We start from the raw sequence: 26,568 nt of genomic DNA, 5'->3' as shown, positions 1-26,568 counted from the left end.
GCAGAGCAGGTGTAATCAATGAGAATGTGCCGGAATAGTTCAATGTCCTGTGATCGGAAAGACAAACAAGCTTCTGTTACCTGTGTGACTGCGTGACCTGCACTGCTGCGTGGTGAATCTAACAGGAAAAGAATGAATAATTCCATTTTTTATAAACATTTTAAATAATTATATATATATATATATATATATATATATATATATATATATATATATATATATATATATATATATATATATATATATATATATATATATATATACATAAATAATTTATTTTTATCTAATTAAATATAACAATTATCTGAGTGCATTATATATGTAATGAGCTACATTAAATAACAATAAAAGAAAGGAGAAATAAAATAATAGCTGAAGTACATACAGTATACACAAGAACAGGCTAATTTTACTTACAAATTTTAATATATATTATTTGGTAACTTCCCTATAATGTCTCATTAGTCTATGTTAATATTTATTGGTCTTTGTCAATAAAAAAATACAACTGTTCATTGTTAGGTCATGTTAGCTTCAAGTCCATTAACTTTTGATTTTAATAATTTTTTAGTAAATGATGAAATTAACATTAAGTGATTAATAAATGCTTTGAGTATTTTTAGTTTATGTTAACTAGCATTAAGAAATGGAACCTTGTAAACTGTTACCAATATATATTTTTTGATAAGTTCTCTACCTGTAGAAGCCATCAAAACATAATTTAACTTTTGAGCCATACATCTGATCAGATATCAGTACTATAATGAGATTGAGATCTATTTTTGAATTAATATGTTCTTAAAAAGTGGATTCTAGTGGGAAAAATTGCCAGGATTTTTAATTGTCCTAAAATAGTCTTCTTTTTATTCAAGCAAAAAATGATTTCTTTGTTTCTTTGTAAGAGAATAGCTTTGTAATGTTGTATTCCTGTTAGGCTTTGGATGGGCAGAACATCTACAATGGCTGCTGCACTCTTCGTGTTGAATTCTCCAAGCTGACCAGTCTGAATGTGAAATACAACAACGACAAGAGCAGGGACTTCACACGTCTAGACCTTCCCTCAGGGGACGGGCAGCCTACACTGGACCCCAGCATGCAGACTGCTTTTGGTAAGACATATACACATACACTATAGAAACATGCCATATTAAGATATGCTACTGCAAGCTCCACAGCTCTTGTTGTATGAGGTTATCTGAAATTTCTTGGGAGGATATTTTTGCAGTTTAGTCTGCAGAACAATACAAAAACACATTAAATAACAGCAAAACCCACTGAAGAGATATATGTCTATCCATCACAGCCTCACTTTACTTTACTGGCTAAAAAAAATCAAAGATGCCGCTGCTTTGTATAAAGTGTATAGAACCTTTTTGGCCTAAAGTATTCTTTAAAATTGAGTCAAGAACCGTAGAGTTCTATATAGAACCTCATTGTACCTATTTTCTTTTCTAAAAGAAAAGTGTGCTCTGGGTTTTCCCTCTATAATAAAGGTATAAACTGTTTTCATAAGATGTTGAACATTATATGTGTGGTAATTTAGCATTATTGTGAATAATATATATAATAATAAAAAATACTGTAAAATTTAAATTTAAATTTCTCAATAGTGCTGTCATCCAAAACTGGAATATGTCATTATTATTATCATACACAATAATTAATTACACAATATCTAAAATACAGAATATTGAAAGTTTATTTCAAGCAAAAATAATAATAATACTAACACAATGTATATACAAAAATAGAACATTTTTTATATTTATATATATCACACCCACATATGTGCACATATACCTAAATACACATACACACATATATACACTTTACAATTATGATACATATCCACAAACATTATTTACTCGTATTAAACTTGCTCGAAAGGGAGTGGAAAGAAGTAGAACTTATTTGTTCCCATCCCCAATTTAATCATAGATGAAACATATTTAATATTTTAAATGATTTAAAATAATTACTCTTAGTAATTTAGTTTCTCTAAATTGGAGTGCTGGTTTTTGCACATGCGTTGAAGCTTGTAGCACATTAGTGCGAAGAGACAACTTGTACCCAGAAACTCATACACGCATATACATGAGCGCACACACACACACACACACACACACACACCACACACCATCTGCCTTTTTCCTCTCGCGCTGAGGAAGTTCTTGTCAGAAGCTAAAGAATATCGAAATAATTTTTCATAGATACAGATGTATAATAAATAGTGTCTAGACTATGGGATGCTGATTACATGTACATTTTGATTTATGGCATGGAGACATTTTGCACTATTTAACTGTAAAATATCCACTTTGATTTTAGATTTGTCACCCCATGATTGCAGGTATATTCTGAGTTAAGACACCTAAAAAGTTGGCATGAAATAAAAGTTGTGATAGTCTTTTCTTCTCTATTGTGAAGAATAGAATAAATCAACATTTATTCTTGTTTGAGAAGCCGCTTCACTCAGATAAATGTCTGAATTGATTGGATGGTTGTGGTTTTGCTATTAGGGGATCTCATGTGAGTGACAGGTTGCCCCGCCCTCACCCCAGTAAACACATCATCAGAGAAGAGAAGAGATGAGCTGCAAGAGGGAGGGGAAGTTATTTTGATTAAAGATTATGAGGGCACATAAATTATCTGCACGGATAAATAATTTATGAACAAATATTGCTATTATACTGCAAAATATTCCATATTTTGATTTCATGGTGACTTTATGCTTTATCTACCTTTAAAAAAACAGAATATTCCATTAACTTTTGTCTGTGTGTATACTGACATTTAGTTTTTTAATCAAACCTGTCCATTTATCTAATAAACTTCTATTATAAATGATTGAAATCCCAGTGTAACACAGATATATTCCTCACTTCCTCATTACCTGTGCGATCCGCGCGTGTTTGCATGCGTGTTTTATTATAATGCTATCTGTTCGTTGCATGCACACTATCAAAGGGCACGCCTTATCGCACATGCACACAAAGTTATGTGGGCCGGACAGGGTTTGCAGAGCAGATTTATTGTGTGTGTTATTGTCAGAGGGGGTGGCAGATAACTGCGACTGTCCATCCACACATCTCAATGTCTCAGGCTCGGTAAATCACTCGCGCTGTTTAGAGCAAGAGGCAGTGTGGATACTGATAAGGCTTGTGTGTTCTTGTGTGTGTGTGTCTGTAAATCAGAGCTGATGAATTGCTTCTGGGCGCAGGCAGGAATCTCAGGGGCACTCTGTGACGTCTCTAGACACCCGCTACAGCAATAAAAGGTGTTCAAAACGGCAGCTTTTATTAGACCACTGCCCTTTTGTCGGCCTTCTCCCGCAACACCCCTCGTGAATGTTTTTTTATTGTTGTCAATATGATTGTTTTGAAATGTATGTAAACGGCTTGTTCTAAACTCAATTGATTTACAAAAACTCAAAGAGGCTGGATAAATCCATTTTAAACTGGTGTCACACTTAAGCCTGTCCCACTTGGGAATGTGAGATATTAGAAATTTGTGCATTACTTGTACAGTCATGTCTCAACAAACCATGATGATAAGACAGTGATGATATAGGGAGAGCAAAACAAATGTATGTGCTCCTCTTTTATTGATTTTGCTGCTGTATTGTTCTATAATATATTTCAGGCTCATACAGGGTTAGTGATTTTATGTTATGCTATTTTATAAAGCACATTTATTAAGTGTGTCAATGACAAATTAGAGTGTCTGCAGGAAAGGAAACCTCTTTTTAAAATCTAGTGTGAAACACGTGCCAAGTTACTAGGAATGTACCGTTGTGCCATTATCAAGAAAAGTTTATATTTATTAAGTGACTTAATAATTCAAATGTCATGTGGTGTAACCATCAAATTCAAATAAAAAGTAAAAATGAAGAAATAATTGTCCTTTGTGCCTTGAACATGTAAGTTATTCTTAGTATTTTTAAAAAAATAGGTAAAGGTATTTTTTATTAATACATGTATTCATTTATATATTGCATTTTTAGCAAGTTGCACCACATGACAAAATGCATTAACCTTGCCATAAATGATACTTTTTCTAAAATTAATTTCCTGCGAGCATACAACATAAACAATCATAGTCTTATATAAATCTGTTGGTTGCACCATATTATTCGGCATTTCACAAATATTAATAATACACAAAATGAACAGTTATATATATATATATGACATAATTATAAGATTGTGAAAAACTATGTAATAATGTAATTTCATCTTTGTAATGAGGCTTTTAACTTCATTATAATATCAGAACAGATGTACAACATGGCATGTGCAGTATCATTTTACACCCCAAAAGAAATTCAAATCTTTTGCCTCAAGAATAGATGTTTCACATCATTTTTTGAGTCATAAATATTAGACTTTTTCTTAAAAAAAGTTTTCCTTACAAAAATTCATTGTGTTGGGCAGATACACGCACACACTGCTATCAGTATCTTATGCGTTAGTGGTCTTATCTTTTAAATCATTTGTTCATTGTTGGTGATCCTGTGTGTGTGTATGTGTGTGTGCGCATGTGTGTGTGTGCGATCGCTTGTGTGTGTGCACGCAGGGGCTCCAGGGATCATTTCCTCTCCATACCCCGGGGCGGCTGGTTTCGCCCCTGCTATCGGTTTCCCTCAGGCAGGTAAGCTTTCAGTCACAGTCACACACTCACCACACATCTCGGTAATGGGGGCAGTGTTGTGTGGCTCACGCCAGCATTCAGACCGAATAATTGGAGGTATTACGATGTAATCACCTGAGCCACTTGTAAGACGTTTTTAGATTGACACCAGAAAAATGAGCAAACTGAAGAGGGAAGGAATACAAACACAGAAGTATTGACATTACATTTGGAAAGATGGAGCAATGTGTGCCGTTAAAAAGCTTTGCATTTTGAATTGGCTATTGATTCGTTTGCAGCCTGTTTTGACTTATGATCAATAAATCGAATATACAGTCAAACCAAAATTTATTCACACACCTTCAACATGTTCTCACATTATCATAATTTATTCGCTATAGTTTTGAAAATGATGATAAAATATGACAAGAATTTAGAGTTAAACTGTGTCAGAACAAATTCATCTCGAAAATGTCAGATAACTTTGATAGAAAGGTATGTAATGGATTACAATCAACCAATCAGCTGTTCAATTTAAGAATAAAATTAGATAATACCAATTTAGGTCAACCAATTACCAAGCAATGCTTACTTTTGTTCAGTCTGTGGTGTAAAAGGTTGCATTAGCAATCAAAGAAAAAACACTTAAGCAAAATATGGTCAGGTCAAAGTGTCTGAAAAATTGTGGTCCCAAATTGTATCCAATTTTATCAGTTTTACTGTCCTGCACACACTAGTAAAAAAGAATATCTGGTGTCTGAATAATTTTTGGTTTGACTGTAAGTGTACCTGGTATCATATTGCTCTTCAGTTATTTATTTCATCACTGGGAAAATAAAAAATACTATTTAACCGCTAAAAATTTAAGTATCTTTATAATCTTTATTTAGGGGTTTTTAAAGACAACATGAAATTCTATTTACATAATATAAAGTATGTATAAAATATGTTAAATATTATTTATATTTATCATTTTAATATATGTTAAATAATACATACATTACTGCTAAATAGTTTTTAAAAATCTTTTTAATATAGTACAAATATTGTGATATATTATTAATAAAAAATGTATTAAAATAACCATTTTATATGTGAAATATATATATATATATATATATATATATATATATATATATATATATATATATATATATATATATATATATATATATATATATATATTAAAATGTAATTTATTCCTGTGATCAAAGCTGCAGCATCACTTCAGCATCATTACTCCAGTCTTCAGTTTTCAGAAATCATTCTAATATGATGGTTTGATGGTTTTTATTTTAAATAGATATGGATACATTATACATTATACATTTCTTTACTTTAACTTTTGATAAATGTAATGTCCTTGCCTAATAAAATGAGTAATTTTTAAATTAAAATTACTCATTTACTCAAGGGGAAAAAATCTTACTGACCTTGTTTTTAAACAGTTGCTTAAAAGAATAGTTTACACAAAAATGATAACAGATTTTTCTCTTCTGCTGACATAATCAAGACCTCACAATAAAATAAAAGTACCATTAGTAATATTATAACAAACATATATAAATATTATAAAATTAAATCTCAGTGTACAAAGGCCCCATCCTACATTATTTAGCAGTTTTTTTTTAAACTCATATAAAAATAATTTGCCCTTCACATATTAAGTATGTTTTGAATGCAGATTCATGTTGTCTTTAACTCCCAAGCTTGGCTCCGTTTTCCCACTCCTGACCCTGATCTGGCTTTATTTAAACCTCACCCTGACCATCCAATTCAATATCTGAACTAAAATGACCCAGCATGCCTTGAACATGTTGATTTAATAAGCAATAAGAAGACCTTATGTTGTGTTTCTGAAAGAAAGAAAAAAACAGCGACAGGTTATAAAAATGGATGATTGTTCTAGAACATTCCCTTCCACTCTCTTACGTTACGTCCCGTCTTCCCCATCCCATTTTCCCTCTTCCCAACGGTCTGGTCCGGTCAGGTCTGTCTATGCAGGCGATGCCTGGTGCTCTGGGACCTCTCACCATCCCCTCATCAGCAATGACAGGACGGATGACCATCCACGGCATGAACCCCACCACCATCCACTCTGTGCTCCTCGTCTCCAACCTCAACCCTGACGTGAGTTTCCACCCCGACCTTCCCATAAGGGCCAAGCCACTCTTCGTACAACCAAACTGCGACTAACCCTTCTCTGTGAACTCTTCTACCACAAATCTGCTATTGATTTGGCGTAAAATTGATGTCTGTAGGAAATGGTTCAAAATAAATTTCAGGGTGCCCACATGCAACATTTAGTACATAGTAGTTACAGACACTTAACATAAAGTGGGTCTGAATGTACAATTATAAGTGCCCTTCAAAAAGCATTTGCCCTTTTTTAGATTGTAGTGGATTTTTAAAATCGACATTATTTTCCAGGGTGGTCTATTATTGTGACATCCTTGAATTTCCAGTAAACCGCATGAAAAAAAATGAACTGGAAAAATATGCTGCAGAGTAAACCAGACTTTATATCGATCCATTATGCTCTGTGAGACCTTTGAAACTCTACTTAATAGTATTATGACTTGCCTAAAGGAAACCCTCAAGCCATCCTAGGTGTATATGACATTCTTCTTTCAGACGAATAAAATCAGAGTTCTATTTAAAAAACGTCCTGGCTAATCCAAGCTTTATAATAGTAGTGAATGGGAGCACAACATTTTAAGCCCCAAAAAGTGTATCCTTCCATTACAAAAGTAATCCACGCAGCTCCAGAGGTTTAATAAAGGCCTTCTAAAGTGAAGAGGTGCATTTTTGTAAAAAAAATATCAATGTTTAAAACTTTATTAAGTAAAATATCTAGCTTCTTCCAGACCGCCTTCCATATTCAACTATTTCCTCTCGCAATTCAAAACCTTTACGCTACATCCGACATCATATGTCGTGTCCATCCATAACAGATGGATACACTTTTTTGGGCTTCAAAATTTGGGCTGCCATTCACTGCCATTATAAAGCTAGTAAAGCTAGCATTATAAAGCACTGCCATATACTAGTCGCTGATTTTGGCCTACAAAGGGCACAACAGGTTAAGTTATCTAAAGTCCAATTTGATGCTCCATTTTCCAAACAGTTAAAATGACAAATAAACACTGCACAAGACCATCTGGATGCTCAAAACTGATTGCATTTTTTTAAACAGCTTATTATTACACATAACTTAATCGTTGTTCTGTGCTGCTAACCATCGTGGACGTTATTAAGTGCACTCGTTCTACTGGTTCTGCACCACAATAACGAGTGTACAACTGATGTATACACAACGGCTGTCCGAATTCACTCACTCGCTTTCATTCACTCCTTCAAGTGTACTGTATTAATAGTCTAACATGGGGAATAGTGATTGAGGGTTTAGGAGGCGATTTCAGATTCAGCCCTAGTGTCTGAATTCACTTACTCGTTTTCATTCACTCCTTCAATTGGACTATATTAGTAGAATATTGAATGAGTGTATAGGGGCGATTTCGACCACAGCAATAGTCTCAGCTGGAGGTTCAGGCTTATTTGTTCATTAATGACGTCATCAGCAACTAATCTTTCATTACATACAATTTCATTACTTTACAAAATCTGAAGTCGTTCAACCCCTAATATATAATAACTCTAATATACTGTATATGTATGTGTCTCCTTGCCATCTGCTAATTTTCCAAATTAGAATGAAATGCTCTTAACATGCTGATTAATAATGTTAAATGGAAATGGGGAAAAAAAAACATCCCAAACCTGGTTTGAACAGATCAAAATAATATATTTGCTGCATTTTCTATATTTGCTCACCGTTTTAATATATTTGCTCACAGCAATTTCCATCAGCGAAAATATCAATCTATTTTGCTGCTCACCGTGTTTCTGCTACTGTTGTTTAAATAACCGCGTCATCTGCAGCTTTTCGGTCTGGTGTTTGAGGATGCCTGATACATACAGTCACGTTCAAAGGTTTACATACCTTTTGCAGAATCTGCAAAAAAATATTTGAACAAAATAAGAGCAATCATGCAAAAGCATGTTATTATTATTTTTAGTACTGCCCTGAATAAGACATTTTACATAAAAGATGTTTACATATAGTCCACAAGACAAAAAACAGCTGAATTTATAAAAATGACCCGTTCAAAAAGTTTCTTCAAACTGTGTTTTGTTACCTGGATGATCTACGACTTTTGTTTTGCTTTTTGATGATAGTTCTTGATTCCCTAGTTTGTCATGAGCAGTTAAACTGGAGGGTTTCTTCAGAAAAAATCTTCAGGTCCTGCAAATTGTTTGGTTTTCCAGCATCTTTTGCTTATTTGAACCCTCTCCAGAAGTGACTGGATGATTTTGAGATCCATCTTTTCACACTGAGGACAATTGAGGGACTCAAACAAAACTATTAAAACGGGTTCAAACATTCACTGATGCTCCAGAAGATGCACAATCACAAAGACAATGCATTAAGAGGCGGGGATAAAAATGTTGTGAATTTGAAGATCAATGTAAGTATTTTCTGTTGCATCTTAATGCAGGGGTTTTCAAACCAGGGGTCCTCCAGAAGGTTCTAAGGGGTCCCCAGAAAATTTCTGAGAATTAAAAGACAAAGCAAAAAATGGAGTCTACCGAAAAATCGAATGGTTTCATTGTTTATCTCCTTGTTTGCCATATACATACTTTCAAGATTTGTTTATGTTTGCTTTGTATCTTTCTAGTGAGTTTTTCTCACTATATTCCCCTTTATCTTGCTCACTTGGGTTCTTAACATGGTACGTAAGCTGCTTACATAGACCTACATTATGAAAGTTGCTTAAACAAGTACATTTTCATTGAAAATGTTTTTCTTCAGGTTAATACATAGCCAATTTAAGTTTGGAAACAATATGTTGTATTTATAATGTCACACTTACTATTTATCTAACAGTTTAAAAGTTATTTTTTTATATAAATACAAATATATATAGATGCATTTTAGGAAGGGGGTCCCCCATAAAAGTTCCTCATATTTGGGGGTCCTTGGCATCATGAAGTTTGAAAACCCCTGTGCATAGTGTTTAAGGATTTTTATGAAAGTTTAACTGCTCAGGACTAACAAGAGACTCAAGAACAACCATCAGAAGAAAAAAAAAATCAGTCGTGGGCGATCCAGATAACGACACACAGTATTAAGAATCAAGGGTATGAATTAAAGCACTTCTATATGCCTTTAAAATGACTCCTTTCAGTCTTTTGTTGCATCATATGAGCTAACCTAAAGCTATTTTCATGCTTCTTTATTCAGTCTGAGCAATAGATGTCACGAGACACTTCCTTCATGTAATTCTGCAGCATTAGTTGTCAGCATGTATGTTGAAGTGCATCAGTGTCAACATGTTTCACAACTGCTTTACATTTTACAGACTTGTTTAACCTTATTCCAGCACTTTTTATATTTTAGTACTGAGTCATGTCATGTTTCATCTCTTGCAGAGTATATCGCCACACGAACTCTTCATTTTATTCGGTAAGCACACATTTATTACTCCTCCTGTAGATTAGATGTGCAGACGGCTGTTTTTATGAAGGCAGTAGAGGACAGAGGGTGAGCGATGAGACCATTTCCTAACAAATACGCAGTCGGGAGATTATTTGCAGATTGTGTGTCGTGTGTCTCCCATCATATGAATGTTAGAAATTCTCAGTATTGCGCACACACGCTCACTGTGCGTCTATTGTCCCCACAATTTAATAACTGTCAACATCAGAGACAGACCTTAGTGTGACTGATATCCTTTAAAATCCCTCTATGTTTGCCCACTCTATGAGCATGAGCGGTTACCGTCGCCCTCTGCCATCAATAATGAAACGCTGAGATCTGCAGATAACGTATTATTTGCTGTAAATTGTGTTCACTGTGTGTTTTAGCACAAAAAATATTTAATTTTCTCTTTTATCCCGACAGGAGTCTACGGAGATGTTCACAGAGTCAAGATTCTGTTCAACAAGAAAGAGAATGCCTTAATACAGATGGCAGATGCCACGCAAGCCCAGCTCGGTACGTCAGGCATTACACAGAAATCCTTTTGATCTTGGGATATTGTCTTCGTCCTTTGATCAGTCACCTTTATCTGTGTATTCCGTGTCTGTATTAGAGTTACATATTGGTGTGTGGTTGTATCTTTGGAAAATATAATATTTATAAATATTTTTTTCTGCTAAATTCCTCATAATGATTCCTTGTGTAGATAAGCTGGAATATTCTGATGGAATTTTGCAGCATTTTATAATAGATAAAATAATCTTTTAATTTATGAAGGGACATGTACACACTGTGGAAGAATGGTTTTATCAACATTTTATATAGTAGTTTATTTATGAATCAATTTGCGAACGATTTACACAAATTTACATAAAAAAGGTTTTATGCACGATTTACACATAAATTTATGTAAGTAATAGTTTTGATATTGATTTACATGGAAATGAACCTTAGAATTATTCATTTCTAATCATTTTGCAAGCAATTTTCACAAATGTATGTAAAAAGGTTTTGTGAACTATTTACACAGAAATTTACATAGGAATTTTTTCCCCACAATTAATGCAATGATTTATGTGAGAATAATTTTGCAAATGATTTACACAAATTTACATTAAGGCGAATGGATTTGCGAACAATTTACACAGAAATTTATGTAAGAATCATTTTAATTTTGATTTACACAGAAATTAACCTAAGAAAGGTTTTATCAACATTGTATACAGTAATTTATGTATGAATCAGTTTGCAAATGATGTACTCAAATGTACATTAAAGTAAATGGTTTTGTGCACAATCTACAAAAAAATGTGTAAAAAAACTGTAAAAAAAATTGTTGGTTTAACTTAAAAAAGTAAGTAAACTGGTTGCCTTAATTTTGAGGTTATTGAAATTATAAATTTGAGTTGATACAATGAAGGAAATTAGTTTAATAAATAGAAACTCAAAATATTATTGTATCTGAACCACATTAAAAAATTTATAAATCGTGAAAATAGCACAATTTGGCATGTTTCACTGCTTCATCAGAAATAAATCACACAATTTTTATTTCAATTAACTCAAAATTTTAAGGCAACCATGTAACTTTTTTTCTAAATAATTTTTACAGTGTACACAATAATGGTTTTGTGAATAATTTGCATTTTCATAAGAATAGCTTTATGCACAATTTACACTGAAATTGATGTAAGAATATTTTTGATGCAGTAATTTATGTGATGATAATTTTCACAAATTTACATAACGGTAAATGGTTTTGCTAACAATTTACAGTTTTGATATTGATTTACACAGAAATGACCTAAGAATAGTTTAATCAACATTTTATACAATAATTTATGTAATGAATCAGTTTGCAAAATGATTTACTCAAATTTACATAAAGGTAAATGTTTTAGTGCATATGCTTACAAAGAAATGTATGCAAGAATGGTTTTGTGAACAATTTACACAGATATGTATGTAAAAAGATGGTTTTGATATTGTTTTACACCTAAATTTACACCTACAAATTATGTTATGCACATTTGTACAGTAATTAAGAATCATTTTGCAAAATGAATTACAGAACTTTGCTCTGCTTGTGTTTCATGAATGAGGCAAAATGTGTACAAAACGAGATTAAGCACTCAAAACTGAAAAACTGGGGGAAAAAATCTTATGCTTGAGTTTTTGTTGTTCAAATGTAAGAAAGAGATTGGTTCAGCGTAAGGTTGTAACATGATGCGTCTCCGGGCTAAAGCTTATCTTTAACACACTATCTCATGGTTTGTTTGTTAAGCGATGAGCCACTTGAACGGTCAGCGTCTGTATGGTAAGGTGATCCGTGTGACCATCTCAAAGCACCAGACGGTGCAGCTCCCCAGGGAGGGTCAGGAGGACCAGGGCCTGACCAAGGACTTCAGTGGGAGCCCGTTGCACCGCTTTAAAAAGCCCGGCTCCAAGAACTTCCAGAACATCTTCCCCCCCTCTGCCACCCTGCACCTCTCAAATATCCCGTGAGTCACTGGCAAACACCCACACATAGGGCACCAAATGCCAAATACAGCATGTTACAAAAAATACATGGGTTAGTTAGATGTTGCAACAACAACAAAAATACCCATTTTCAGCTGGACTAACTTAAGAATAATTTTTTTTTTTTTAATGTGGAAAATTGTACACAAGTTTGTAAGTTTTTTTTAAATTATCTTTATAAAAACGTATTAGGGTATAATACGTATAAAAACGTTGTATTTAATCTACAACAAGTAAGTCACTTGAAAAACAGATATTGACAATATTGTGATGCATATTATTAAAATGTTGTAAAATTACTCAAACTATGATACATGATTGGAATTCATATCACTCCGCCCATATTATTATATCATATAACGTTTTTTTCACTTTGAATTGTTGTTGGCATCAGATAAGGTGCTATTTCTTGTCCTTTGTAAACATTATATTTTTGTTCCTTTCCTTCCACGCCCCAGTCCCTCCACCACGGATGATTTTCTGAAAGACCTGTTTGCCAGTTCTGGATACACGGTCAAGGCCTTCAAGTTTTTCCAGTGAGTTCTCTTCACATTAGTTTTCTTAGTTCTCAGCAATCATTTATCACACAGGGACAAGTTTGATTGTAGTTTTCTCCCAAGACAACAAGGCCGATAAGGATGAGCTGTTTTGTGAAAACACAAAACTCATATGTTATCAACAATGTCTATACAATCTGCTAGAAAGAGACAAAACCTGATTTCATCAAGTACATGTTCATGGAACCACAGTCCAATCAACCAATCAGATTTGAGGGACAAGTGTGCAGTTTATGTCAAGGTTAGGTGCTTCTTCATCTGTGTTATTCACCCTCATTTCTCTCTGAGTTTAGGGATAACTTATGGGTAGGAGTAGAGATATGGTTAGGACAACATTTTTGAACAGGAAACATTTGTTGTCAGAGGAACCAGTCTAACTCTGAAAAAATCAGAACGTGCTAGAAAGAGGACAAGGATTTAAAAAATGACAATTGTGTGTTCTAAAATGCTGACATACACTGTCAGAAAAAAGGTACATAACATTGCTGTCACTGGGGCAATACCCTAAGGTACAAAACCGAAAAGGTATGTGTAATATGTAATAAATAAATGTAATATGTACTTTTAAGGTACTAATATGTACAATTTAGGGGTTCACTTTAGTACCTTAGGGTGTTAAGAGTGTATGTGTAGCTAAACTCTGGAAGGTCCTCTTGGAGCAGGAATGGACACCCTCTGTTTTACATTGACTGAGGTTTGTCTTTTGTAATAAAATGATAAGATGTACAGTACAGTACCTGTCACAAGTTTGGAAACATTACTATTTTTAATGATTTTGTCTCTTATGTTCATCGAGCCTGCGTTTATTTGATAAGAAATATAGAGAAAACGATCACATGGTAGAAATATTATTACAATTTAAAATATTTTTATTTATTATTATTTTAATATACTTTGAAATGTAATTTATTCTTGTGATGCAAAGCTGAATTTTCAGTATCATTACTCCAGTGCGCTCACCACACACCAGCGATAGGTGGAGAGGAGAGAGGAAATTCAGTGATGATTTTTAGTGTTTATTATTAATTATCAATGTTGGAAACCGTTGTGCTGCTAAATATTGTTTTTAACCTGTGATACTTTTTCAAGATTTTTTGATAAATAAAAAAGAGAACAGCATTTATTTAAAATAGAAATTGTTCGTAACAATATAAATTACTTTTCAAAAGTTTGAGGTCAATAATTATTTTCTTTCTTTAAAAAAAAAGAAATGAATACTTTTTATTCAGCAATCATCTGTTAAATTGATCAATTGTGACAGTAAAGAATTAAATTCTTAGAAAATATTATATTTTGAATAAATGCTGTTCTTTTTAACTTTATTCATCAATAAATCCGGAAAAAGAGTATCACAGTTTCTGTTTCAGAATGATTTCTGTATGATCATGTGACACTGAAGACTGGAGTAATGACTGTTATAAATTATGTTTAAAGTATAATAAAATAGAAAACCATTATTTTAAATTGTTATAATATTCCACAAAATTACAGTTTTTCTGTAGTTTTAATCAAATAAATGCAGGCTTTATAAGACAAAGACATTAAAAATAGTAATGTTTCCAAATATGTATTATAATACATATATAAAATTGAATAAAAATTGTATACTTTATCTTTTAACCACATAAAACCACATTGAAAATTGTAAATGGAATAAATGGTATATGTGGACAAACATGAATACAAATAGTACATTTCTAAGAACTTGGCACCTGTTCTTAAGATTTTCTGGCTTTCTGAAGATTTTGAACTCTCTTTATGTCATTGACCTTATTGTAATTAATTGGACCAACTAATCCTAAATCAGGGTTTGCGATTTGGCACCAGGCTTGTGCGAAATTCAGAATTGGCCTCCATTCAATTCATGAATTGGAATTTGAATTGAATTTATTCTGTCCCACAGGAAGTTGAATTGGAATCGGAATGACAGGAAGTAGAATTAAATTCATGACAATTCAAAGAAATTCCACAGTCAGGCAACAGAAAGAATATGTTGACTCTCACATTCAAATGTTAGAGTATACAGTAAGTTATATAGTAGAGTATACAGTAAGCTACCCATTATAAATGTGGTTTGGATTACTTTATCAATGCAAAGCAATTTCCTTTTAATATGACTAGTAACTAATTAAATGACACATTTTACCTCAGTAATACAACAATTACATTAATTTTGTAATTTAATAATACAATTCCATTACACACATCTACACTGTAAAAATATTATACAGTATCTACTTTAAAAAAAAATGATGGTAAAAATATTACGTAATATCTCAGTAGTTTTTAATGATGAATTCTTACTAGTGGAATGTGATTTTTTAATTTAAATTGATTTATTTATATATATATATATATATATATATATATATATATATATATATATATATATATATATATATATATATATATATATATATATATTATTAGAGTAAATAAAAATAACCTGTTTATATTTGACTTTCAGTTATGTTATTCATTTAACAGTCTGTTTGATGCTGGCACAAGTAGAAACAAACTTGTTATTGCACAAGCATTAGCAAAGTTATTGCTCATCAAACAAAGCAACATTCTTCATAATAATAATAATAATAATAAGTTGTTCACATCACAACCTAACCATAAGCTCTACTCTTCTGCACAATGGTAATGGTCAAAACTTCAACATAACAGAATTTTTTTCAAATGACAAACATAAATGAACATTAAACATTAACAGATGTTTCCCTTCAATCGAAAAACACATTAAAGAACACTTAATTTCAATATTAATCTACATTTCCAGCCATATGCAAATCATGCTGGGAACTAACAATGCTGTCTCTAAATAAAACTGCATAATTGAGCTAAATCTCTTAAAATAAACAAGTAATCTTATTTTCCTTAATTTTATCAGTTTAACCGGTTCCTCAATTAAAGCCTCAAAATTGCTTACATTTCCTTAATAAAATTAGGAAAGTGTATCTCTTGGTTTTATTTCTATACAACACTGAACCACAATTTTCTTAAGAAAAAATACACACTATCTGATCTGAAGATCTTTCCTGAAACACTAAAGATTCTCTCAACAGATAGAGAGAAGCTGCTATGGCAAGATGGACATGTATATGAATTTCTTTGAATTTTTCTTGAATTTCAATTCTGCTTCCTTTAATTCAAATTCGAATTGTATTTCTACATCCTGATTTTGACATCAAGAATTGAATTGGAATTTAGGAGTCATTCTCAATTAAATTCTGAATTGGGCACAAGCCTGTTTGGCACTTGAGCTAATTGAGTTTTTTCATGATCATCCAGTGTTTGATTTTCACTATCGATATATGATTGACAGGAAGGACCGCAAGATGGCTCTGATCCAGCTGGGTTCCGTGGAAGAAGCCATTCAGGCGCTTATCGTCCTCCACAACCACGACCTGGGAGAGAACCACCATTTGCGAGTGTCCTTTTCCAAATCCACCATCTAGCATCTTCTTCACTACAAACGCACCCTTTCCCCATCCTCCCCGTTCCAGCCCTTCTACCTTCAGCAGTCTGACTGTTTCATTCAGAGAATAAGACTGACTGACAAACTTCAACAAAAAAAACATTATAGATATTAATGAGGTAGTTTTAGAGATTTTCCCAAAAAAAGAAAGAAAAAAAAAAGCAATTAAGAGACTACTGCAAAACCTTTAGACAGTCTGAGAGTGAGTTTGTTTTACTCTCGTGATACCAGGGCTGGAGACACATGGGATATCCATGACAATGTGACGTTTATGGGAACTTCCGTGTCGAGGAAGTAGGACTCCCTCTATAGTCTATTGGTGAGGACTTCGTTGATGCGAAACGCAAACTAACATGAGGTGAATATTCTCCAAAAAAAAGTCAATGCTGAGAAAGTTTCTTAACCGCACACTTGCCGATTACATTGGAGACTGACACTCCTGTAGCCGAATGGCCTTGTTACCCCAGACCCAGTGAGGGCGGAGTCTTCTCTGTGCCTCCCCCAAAACCCACACCTTCATTCTCATTGGCTGTTTCGACAGAGAGCTCCATTTCCCGTGGGATGTTTTGGACGCACGGTCACCGTTTGAATGTCGCTGACATCCTCATCAAGGTGCTGCTGGAAAAAAAAATCTGTAGCGATGGCCTGAACCAATAGGCTTGTGCTTTTCTTCTGAGTAGCATTAAAATGAGACTGCTATGGATTCAAGAATGGGTGCATTTAAAATTCAATCGCAGCTGTTTCGGCTCACAAACCTTTTGTTTCTCGGCACTTTGATCGTTTTGATTTGAAGACAGGCACCGTGGGGAATGTTTGGCATCCTCATATCTGTTTACTGTGCAAAGATGTATAGCCAGATGGTAGGCATCTGTGAATAGATAGTGAATGGCGTGAATCGTTTTTTTTTCTTGTATTATTGAAATTTTATATTGGACAGACCAGCCTTTTGTGGGCTCTCCGCACCTGCAAAGCTGTCAGAGAACATCTGTGTGCAATGGCGCACAATGTCATTGTCCAGTCGATCGGGTTCTTCTGAACCGGGGCGACCGTTTTCAAACATGCACGATCATTCCGGAACACTTACGGCCAGCTGTCAACCCTCCTGGAACGCTCCAATCAGCAACACTCAGCCTGATAGGAGGCTCCGCCTCCTCCTAAGTGAAATTCTCAATGTGAATGGTAAAGCCCGTGATCTTGATGGGAAATTGATGATTTCCTCCATTCTGTTCCCCTTTTTTGCTCTTAGTTGAGTCTTTTCCTTTCATTCTACTTGTTTCTATCTTTCCACACAGGGGCAGAAGGTTCTATCCTCTGTTCTTTCACTCCTCGGCTCTGTCCACAGGTGTGAGAGTTTGCAGCCATAGGCTCTGTAGAAAACGTAGTGAAGACCATTGAGTCACAGCAAAAAAAGAGGATGACACTCTCTTTTGCCTTGCAGTCCCACATTAAATGCCTCTGCATCTCAGCAAACCAAATACTAATGGAAAGAGTAAGTCGGAATGACACGCCACCTAGTTCCCAAACCTTAGTGAGCTGCTACATAGGCTGCTGCCTTCTAAAGCAGCATCTAAATCGCCATCAGAGCCCATAAGGGACTGATACGGAATGCTGTAGAACTGACTGATAGTACAGAAGTCCACAGCAAACTGGACTCCAATAGAGCCCAGACCAGAGAATTTCTTCTAGAGTCCGTATCATTGGTAAAAACGTCAATGTGACTCTTTTAAGCCAATACAATAATACAAAGACTCTTATATCATGGATGCAAAACTAGCATCTCCTACAGGATTCTGATTCGATTGATTTTAGTGGAGTTAGATGTTTGCATGTTGCTAAAGTAACTCCAATTGTAGAAATCCATATCACATTCCAATATTGAGCATGTGCTGTGTATACTTTAAGCTTGTTACAGTGATAGTTTGAGGTTAGCACGTTGCTAAACTAACATTGTGCTACTCTAACACTGTGTCTATACCAGACACAAAGTGAACCCATTATAATCAGTTATACTGTCTATGCTGGATGCAGTGTGACACGACACAGAAATAGAACAGGCATCTGTTTACTGTCTAAGGCACTCCATGTGTTAGCGCGACTTCTGGCAACAGGACAAATGTTCACTTTGACGTTCATTGTAGAAAGCCTCAACATGTTACAGCACAATGCGAGAACTGTGTAGACATGCTGTAATAAATGTAAAAATTCATAGCACATGCTCAGTATAATTGCTTTTACTAAAATAGGCTATCGCAACATTAGCTTAGCGACATGCTAATATTAAACTCTACTGTAATCACTTTATTAATCAGTGTTTTTAGCCTGATTCTAACACCAAACTTTAGTCAAAATAATACATTTTTAATGAAACAATTTTATAGATATTCTCAGTACTGAACGAATTCGAAGTAAATCTGCATTTGCATCGATTCACCCTCCATTTTGAATTTGAATGAGCTTATCACAATGCACAATTGCCTTATCCACAAAGGGTACATGCAATGCTGCCTTAAAGTTTAGCCAAAATTAGATACCTTTGTGTCGGGATTGCGCCTGTGTTGCCTTAAAATGTCGCCTAAGTAGGCAACTTACTGGGTTTTGGAACATGGCAATGGTGAGCACATAGTAGGAGCTGATTCTGTATGTATGTGCTCAGTAAGTATTAGTGTATTATTACCGGCTGCAACGGGACTCTCTAGGATATGTGATGTCTCCCTTACAAGCGAGGTGCTGTCTCATTTAGCGAAAATCTGGCCTTAACATTCCAAGGAGGGTCACTTAGACCCGTTGAGTAGCATCTAAAGGGAGAAGCTTGTGTGCCTGTGCACTATATCCTCTGCCGAAGTCCATTTGAATCACGGTTGTTAAACTAATCTTCATGTTCATGCAAGGCAAGGGACAGTGACTTTTTTTGTCTTTGACTGATTTCACCTGAAGCGATTCGAAACCTCGCTTTCACTTCTCAAAAAAAAATCGAATTTTGTTGAAGTTTACAGTCTTAAAGCAAAACTATTCAGGTCTATATATCTTAAGGATTGTCAAGATTTTTTGAGAAAAAAAAAGTTACTTATTTTTGGTAATTTGTTCTTTTTTATGGAAGAGAAAAAAAAAATCAAATTTGAAACCTCATCGGGTTTTTGTACCACTATAATCATTCAAGAAATCATGGTGAAAAAAAAATCATATTTACTGTGTATTTACCTAATTTCTTATTACGTGCCTTATTATGTGTTCATAATCAAATAGGTTTTAGAAATTTTACCTGAAATATCTTATGTACTATTTTGTGGGATTGGTGAGAGGGTTGATTTATTTTGATCTTGATTTTTATTTTTATTTTTTGTTGTGTAGTTCTAATAGATGTGCATTTTGTGGGGACTCAGTACCATGTGGTCTTAATATGATATGAGATGTAAGTTATGATGTATGGTGCTGTGAATGCTCTTATTAGACAAATGAACGGTGAACTCAACCATGTTCAGAGCATGCTGTGGGTCTCTATTCTCCCTCGCAGATGTGTGTGTGTTTGTGTGTGTGTGTGTGTGTGTGTGTGTGTGTACATACGTGTGCTAGACCCGTGTACTATTGTTACATACAGCCTTTCTAGGCCAAAAACAACGTTCCTCCATCTTTGATATAAATATTTCACGATGAAAGACATAAAAAGAGGTTGCTGTAAACTTGCCTATTGATTAAATACTGTAGTCTGAATTTATGAGCTGTTATGTATGAAAGCTTGTTTCCGCCATGGAATAAAAACTATTTAAAAGATAATTGCAACTTTTTATATCACAAATCAGATATTTTTTCCTCAGAATTACGAGATACACAATTTTTTTTTCTCCGAATCTTAGAAAAAACCGTCTGAATTGCGAGATATAAACTTGCAAATGCAATTCTTTTATTTCACACAATTATGGCATTATACCTCGCTCTTGCGAGTTTATATCTCGCAATTATGACTTTATAACACACAATTGTGAGTTTATATCTTGCAATTATATCTTGAGAGAATTACGAGATATAGACTTGCGATTCTGAGAAAAAAGTCAGGATTGCGAGATATAAACTTAGATTTATAAGTATTTTTACTTTCTACTTAAGTACATTTTTAAGTTTACTTTATCATTGTTATTCTTTGGAAAACTTTCACTTCGCTACATTCCAAAGCATAATGTCATACTTTTTACTGCACTACATTTCATAAATAAAAGTTGTTGTTTTCTTACCTTTAATACTTAATTACATTAAAAATGTAGTACTTTTTTACTTGTAAAACTTACTCAAGTAAAACTTTGAATTACTTTTACTTGAGTATAAGTATACAGTACTAGATTTTTAATGTAATTAAGTATTAAATGATATTCAATATGAAATGTATTGCAGTAAAATGTACAATATTATGTTTCGGAATGTTGTGAAGTAAAAGTTTTCCAAAGAAGAACACTGAGAAAGTACATATACTTGAAAAACAAAATTACTTGGAAAGTAAAAGTTCGTCAATACTGTCCACCTCTGTTTATAACTCCCAATTCTGATTTTATAATGCGCAATTACGCCACGTTTATAGCTTGCATTTCTGAGGAAATAAAGTCCGAATTGTGAGATAAAAAGTCACAATCTATAAAAATGTGATGCACATCTGTAAAAAAACAAACAAAAAAAACTTTTTTTAAGTTATCACGTGCAAATTTTGCCTAGCGAATGATAAAACGGCAAAAAAAAAAAAAACTTATTGAAGCAGACACCCAAGTCTTATCTAGAGAGTTGGGCTCTTTTTACTATGGGCCAGTAAGTAACCACCTAGCAACCATCTTAACACAAAAGCAACGCATTAAATCCACTTCGACTATCTTTGCAACCACATAAGAACAATCTGGCAACCACCCACAAATCATAAAGTGACATTGGTGAGTTTCTCATGGGAAAGAAATCAACATCTGCCAGTGTGGACTTTATCAGACTTTTTGTTTTGCTTGATATCCTCTCCTAATATGATTATGATCTGTCTAAATTAGCCTGGCACAGACCCAGAATCCCACAGCATTCGCTCTGAGTGTTCAGGTCTGCCTTCCGTTTTGCTATAGAGTGATGCTGATATCTGAGACCTCCACCTGTGTGTGTGTTTTGGAGTATCTTATTTACTGTACCTTATATTTGATTCATTTTAGGGGTTTTGGCCTGTTTCGTTCTTGCTCTGTTGTGTTACTTTTTGTTCTTTTTTGGGTGGAGGGGGGGGGGGTGGTTTTCTTTATTAAGAGTGTGAAAACTGGTTCAAGATTGTTGTCTGTCACCCTGCCTCTTCACAACAGCAGTTCTGGGTCCGTAACGTCCACTGATGTGTGCGAGCGGGAGCGATCGCTAGAGGTCGGGTCCGTCGGAAACGTTCGGGAGGGGAACTATATGCAGCCGATCTGCTCCCGGCTGCCATGCTTTTTATTTATCAACAGGAGAAAAGCCAGACTCCATAAACGTGTCACAGAAGTCATTCATTTTTGTTTCTCGAAGCGAAACATGTTTCCAACCACGTCTCGACTCAGGCAACAACGTTCCGCTGTGTTGTAAGACATTTCCTCATCGATATCCACGCTCACTCGAATAGATACACACGTGTATGGTTTTTTCCAGGTTTTTTACTGAAAAAGTCACAAATAATGCAGGACCAAAGTTTATGTGCCTTTCATCTAGCTTATTTGTAACTTCTTTCCTGGCTGTATATCAGAAACCGACAAACTTCTTGTATTTTCCACTCTCGATCATGTCTGTTTTTCCACGTGTCTCGGTTTGTTTCCCTCAGAAAGGTCAAGCCATACTACCCCCCCACAACTAGTCTCATTTACGATTGTGAATGTGTTACCGGGCCCTTATGGATTCATGTGAACAGCCTTACGCTTTCAGTATTTCATGAATAGCTCCGGATAGTCGCCACCAACTGGATACGCGGTTACACTTTTTGTCTTATTTCGTCATCAACTCCATTAAAAAGCTTTACTCTAAAAACGTACGAGACCGTAACGATAAACCAACCACTGAAACCAAAGGACTTGATTGAATTGGAACTGATGCAGCACTGTTCAGACTGAGATGCTTTATTGCTTTATTACAATGCAATTGACCCTTACAACCTGAACTTCAAATTTCAGCCATAATGCTTTCTATTCTCTTCTCATGACTAAATTTATGGGCTATGAATATACTAATTGATCTGTATAATTTGCATAAAGGGAGGGGCTAGACTAAATTAGCTAACTGAGATGTCGCTCAAGCACAGCGCACATACAGAAGTGCCTGAGTTGATCTCAGGATGCTTTGAAATACCTAATTTATAGTTTTTATGAATGTTTCACTACCAAAAGGAAACAAATGATGTACATATGTGTTCCCTTATTATTTTATTTTATTGTTTTTTTTTACCTGGCCAAAAGAAAAAAAAAAGGTTTTGGGGAACAAGATACAAACACACCAATATGAACTGGTTTTTATATTTATGGGAATTAACATAAAAAACACACAATTTGTCTTCTGTATTTTGATATCATACCAGTACCAGCTTTCATTTGTAAAGCAGTTTATGTGACTTGTGGGAATTGGGGAGAGACATGAGCGTATCCAGTTTATGAGTTTGATGTAATAAATGCAAATAGAAGATAAACTATTAAAGAAACATATTTTCTAATTTTTGCAGTGCATGATTGAGTGAATATTTTATTTGTATTTTTTGTAGAAAGCATTTTTTTCTGTTTATGAATGGCTTATTATTATGCATAATCATTATTAGAGTTATTATTCTTATTACCCACCCTGCTGAAGTTTTTCCTAATCAACTTTAATTGTAGCATGCCTTGAATAAATGTCATGACATCTGTACTTTCCTATGTCCTCTGCGTCTTCATGTCTTTCCTTCTGGATTTGTCCTTAATTCAGCAGACTTCCTTCCACATTCAATGCTCTGCAAACTTGGCTTCTTCCGTGCCTGTATTTGAAGAGAGAATATGATTTGTGTTTGTAAGAGTATTGGAATGGTTGTAACCTTCCTCTTCCTCTAACCTCTTCTGTTTATGACTAACTATCACTCCGCTATCTGTTACTCTGCCTTAACCTGCTCTGCTTAACTTAAAGGGTACATAAAACACAGTTTCTGACAGTCTCATGTTAATCTTGAGTACGTAGAGTAGTATTCCATCCTTCATATCTCTGAAGAGTCTTTGGTTTTATCATATTTTTAAAAAACAGATACGCTGTACCCATTCTTTCTGAAAACAGCCGAGCCTGTGGAGGCCTGCAATGGGCGGAGCTGAAGAGTCACAAGCACACACTTCTGACACACACACACACACACACACACACACACACACACACACACACACACACACACACACACACACACACACACACACACACACACACACACACACACAATAGCCTACATCATGGCATTACCCCTGAATAACTTTCGATTCACTATATGTTTGCTTTGTGCTGTTTATATTATGTAAACATTTATTATTATATAATATTATATTACTCGCCGATTGCCAACAAAGCACAGACAAGTAAAATGTGATTTGTGTAATTTTGAGTTTTTATCTCACAATTCAGTCTTTTTTCCTCAGAATTCTGAGATAAAAATTTGTAATTGTGCATTATAAAGCCAGGATTGAATTGCGAAAGAGAAAAAAATCACAATTAACTTTTGTTTTTGTTTTGTTTTTTTCCCTTAACAGAAACAAGATACTTTTGTGTTCCACCGAAGAAGTCTCAAACAGGTTTGAAATTACGTCAGGGTAAATGATTAATTTGTACTTTTTGGTGAACTATCCCTTTAAGGCATTTTAGCAAAACGGCTTTAGCATTGTTATGATAAACAGTTGACAAGCCTGTCATTTGGAACGCTAGTATGAATTGCATTGTTATACCCTGATGTAACCGCTCTAGACTTGTTTACTTACCTGTGGGAAAATAACTTTGCGATCAGGAAGCAGGCTGCTGTAGCCAATAGAGGCCATTAAAAGATAGATGATGTCAATGACTGAGTAAACACAAAACATGATGGTTATATTGATTATAAATACAATGCTTATTCTCAGAAGAGCAGCTGAGATATAGCCTAAATGGCAGACAATCATCAAATATACAAACCCGCTTGTTAATTAATATTTCACTGTGGCAAATGACCGTTTACAGCGACAAATTTACTTTGACAGCCTATTCAGTGGACCGCCAAAAGTGCCAAGCGACACACACAAGCGTCGCGTTCAATATTTTTGTGGGGACTCCCACAATTTTTTTTGCTACTGTACAAACTATATTATATCTCCTACACTAACCCTACCCCTAAACCTATTACAGAAAACGTTCTGCATTTTTACATTTTCAACTCGTAATTATTTATAAACTTGTTTCTTCTTGGAGACCTCCAAAATGTAGGTCCTCGTGTGCATTCGGGTGGAAGTCCTCACCGGGAAAGAAAGAAAGAAACACACACAATCATAAATAAATAAAAACATACGAACTAATCATAATGTATTGATTAAATGGCGTACGTGGAAGATATGCTAAAATATAACTTTAAATGCATTAATTTTTAGAGAGCCGCTTTCATGTCATAATGAAGAAACGTCATTACACCACTAGAGGGCAGCACGCACACAGGGTTAATTCCAGCTAATTAGGGAACACGAATGAAATATGCATAAAATATATATATTTAAATATCTTTGCATTTTGCACAAAACTGTATTTGGTATATCTGCTTAAGCTATCTGCATATTCAGTTAAAAGCTGACATATATGCTAATTTTCCACATGAGCAACTGCCGAAAGATGAAAGAAACTAGATAGGCACTAATGCTTCAATAAATGCTCAAATAAAAGCACACGGTTTCATTTCCTGTAAAAATAATTGTCTCCAAATTGGCCTCCTCCATCATGCCACACATGCTTTGTTAGCAGACCGGTTAAAGAAGAAGCAAACATGATTTATGGTGCCTGCAAAAGGAACTCTCTTCAGTCCTGTTCGTACTTGATGTTTGTAAAATATTATTATTATTATTATTATTATTATTATTATTATTTATTTATTTTTTTATTTATTTATTTATTTATTTATTTATTTATTTATTTATTTATCTATCATCATTTGTTATTTTTTGTTAACCATTCAAAAGTTTGTGGTCAGTGAGATGTTTTTTTATTTTATTTTTATTAATATTTGTTGTATACAGCAAGGATATGGGATTGTTTAAAAGAAACCGTAAAGACATGTACTTTATCACCATCTATTTTAAATAAATTAATTTCAAAACATTTGAAGTGTTTCCAGTACAGTTTTCAGCATTTATAAAAACAATACGATAATGTTTCTTGAACATCAAATTAGCATATTATAATTATTTCAGAAGGAGCATGTGACACTAAAGAAATTCTTTACATAAAATCAAGCATAGTATCAGTACTGGCAGGTCACAAGCTCGCATCAGCTGACTGTCAGCTGATCACACACACACACACACACACACACACACACACACACACACACACACACACACACACACACACACACAGTTTCCATGTTTTATGGGGACTTTCCATATGCGTAATGGATTTTATACTGTACAAACCGTATTTTCTTTCCCCTTACACTGCCCCTGCCCCTGCCCCTAAACCTATACCCATCACAGGAAACATTCTGCATTTTTACTTTCTCAAAAAAAAACTCCTTCTGTATGATTTAAAAGATGTTTCCCCCTGCTCTCCCGGCTCTTATTCATGCTAGGCTACATGGATGCCCAGAGAGTTTTTTCCCAGAACAGAACCCTACCGGCAACCCAACTATATTT

General features: G+C 34.4%; 1 protein-coding gene across 5 annotated transcripts in view; it reads left to right on the top strand.

Annotated features, from left to right (window-relative positions):
- Positions 1–23,604, top strand: part of ptbp3 (polypyrimidine tract binding protein 3) — an 80,415-nt gene extending 56,811 nt beyond the window's left edge. For 4 of the 5 annotated variants that reach the window (XM_067433932.1, XM_067433930.1, XM_067433928.1 and 1 more), the window contains 8 exons: positions 935–1,109; positions 4,576–4,650; positions 6,620–6,759; positions 10,123–10,156; positions 10,595–10,687; positions 12,456–12,672; positions 13,150–13,227; positions 16,580–23,604. In XM_067433932.1, coding sequence (XP_067290033.1) covers positions 935–1,109; positions 4,576–4,650; positions 6,620–6,759; positions 10,123–10,156; positions 10,595–10,687; positions 12,456–12,672; positions 13,150–13,227; positions 16,580–16,712 — 945 coding nt within the window. In that variant the 3' untranslated portion in view covers positions 16,713–23,604. The remainder of the gene's footprint in view (positions 1–934; positions 1,110–4,575; positions 4,651–6,619; positions 6,760–10,122; positions 10,157–10,594; positions 10,688–12,455; positions 12,673–13,149; positions 13,228–16,579) is intronic. The other variant, XM_067433929.1, reaches the window with a different exon arrangement.
- The last annotated feature ends 2,964 nt before the right edge of the window (positions 23,605–26,568 follow it).

The sequence above is a fragment of the Pseudorasbora parva genome, chromosome 23 (genome assembly GCF_024679245.1).
Source record: "Pseudorasbora parva isolate DD20220531a chromosome 23, ASM2467924v1, whole genome shotgun sequence".
NCBI classification, from domain to species: domain Eukaryota; kingdom Metazoa; phylum Chordata; class Actinopteri; order Cypriniformes; family Gobionidae; genus Pseudorasbora; species Pseudorasbora parva.
This window is presented reverse-complemented; position numbering and strand designations above follow the sequence as displayed.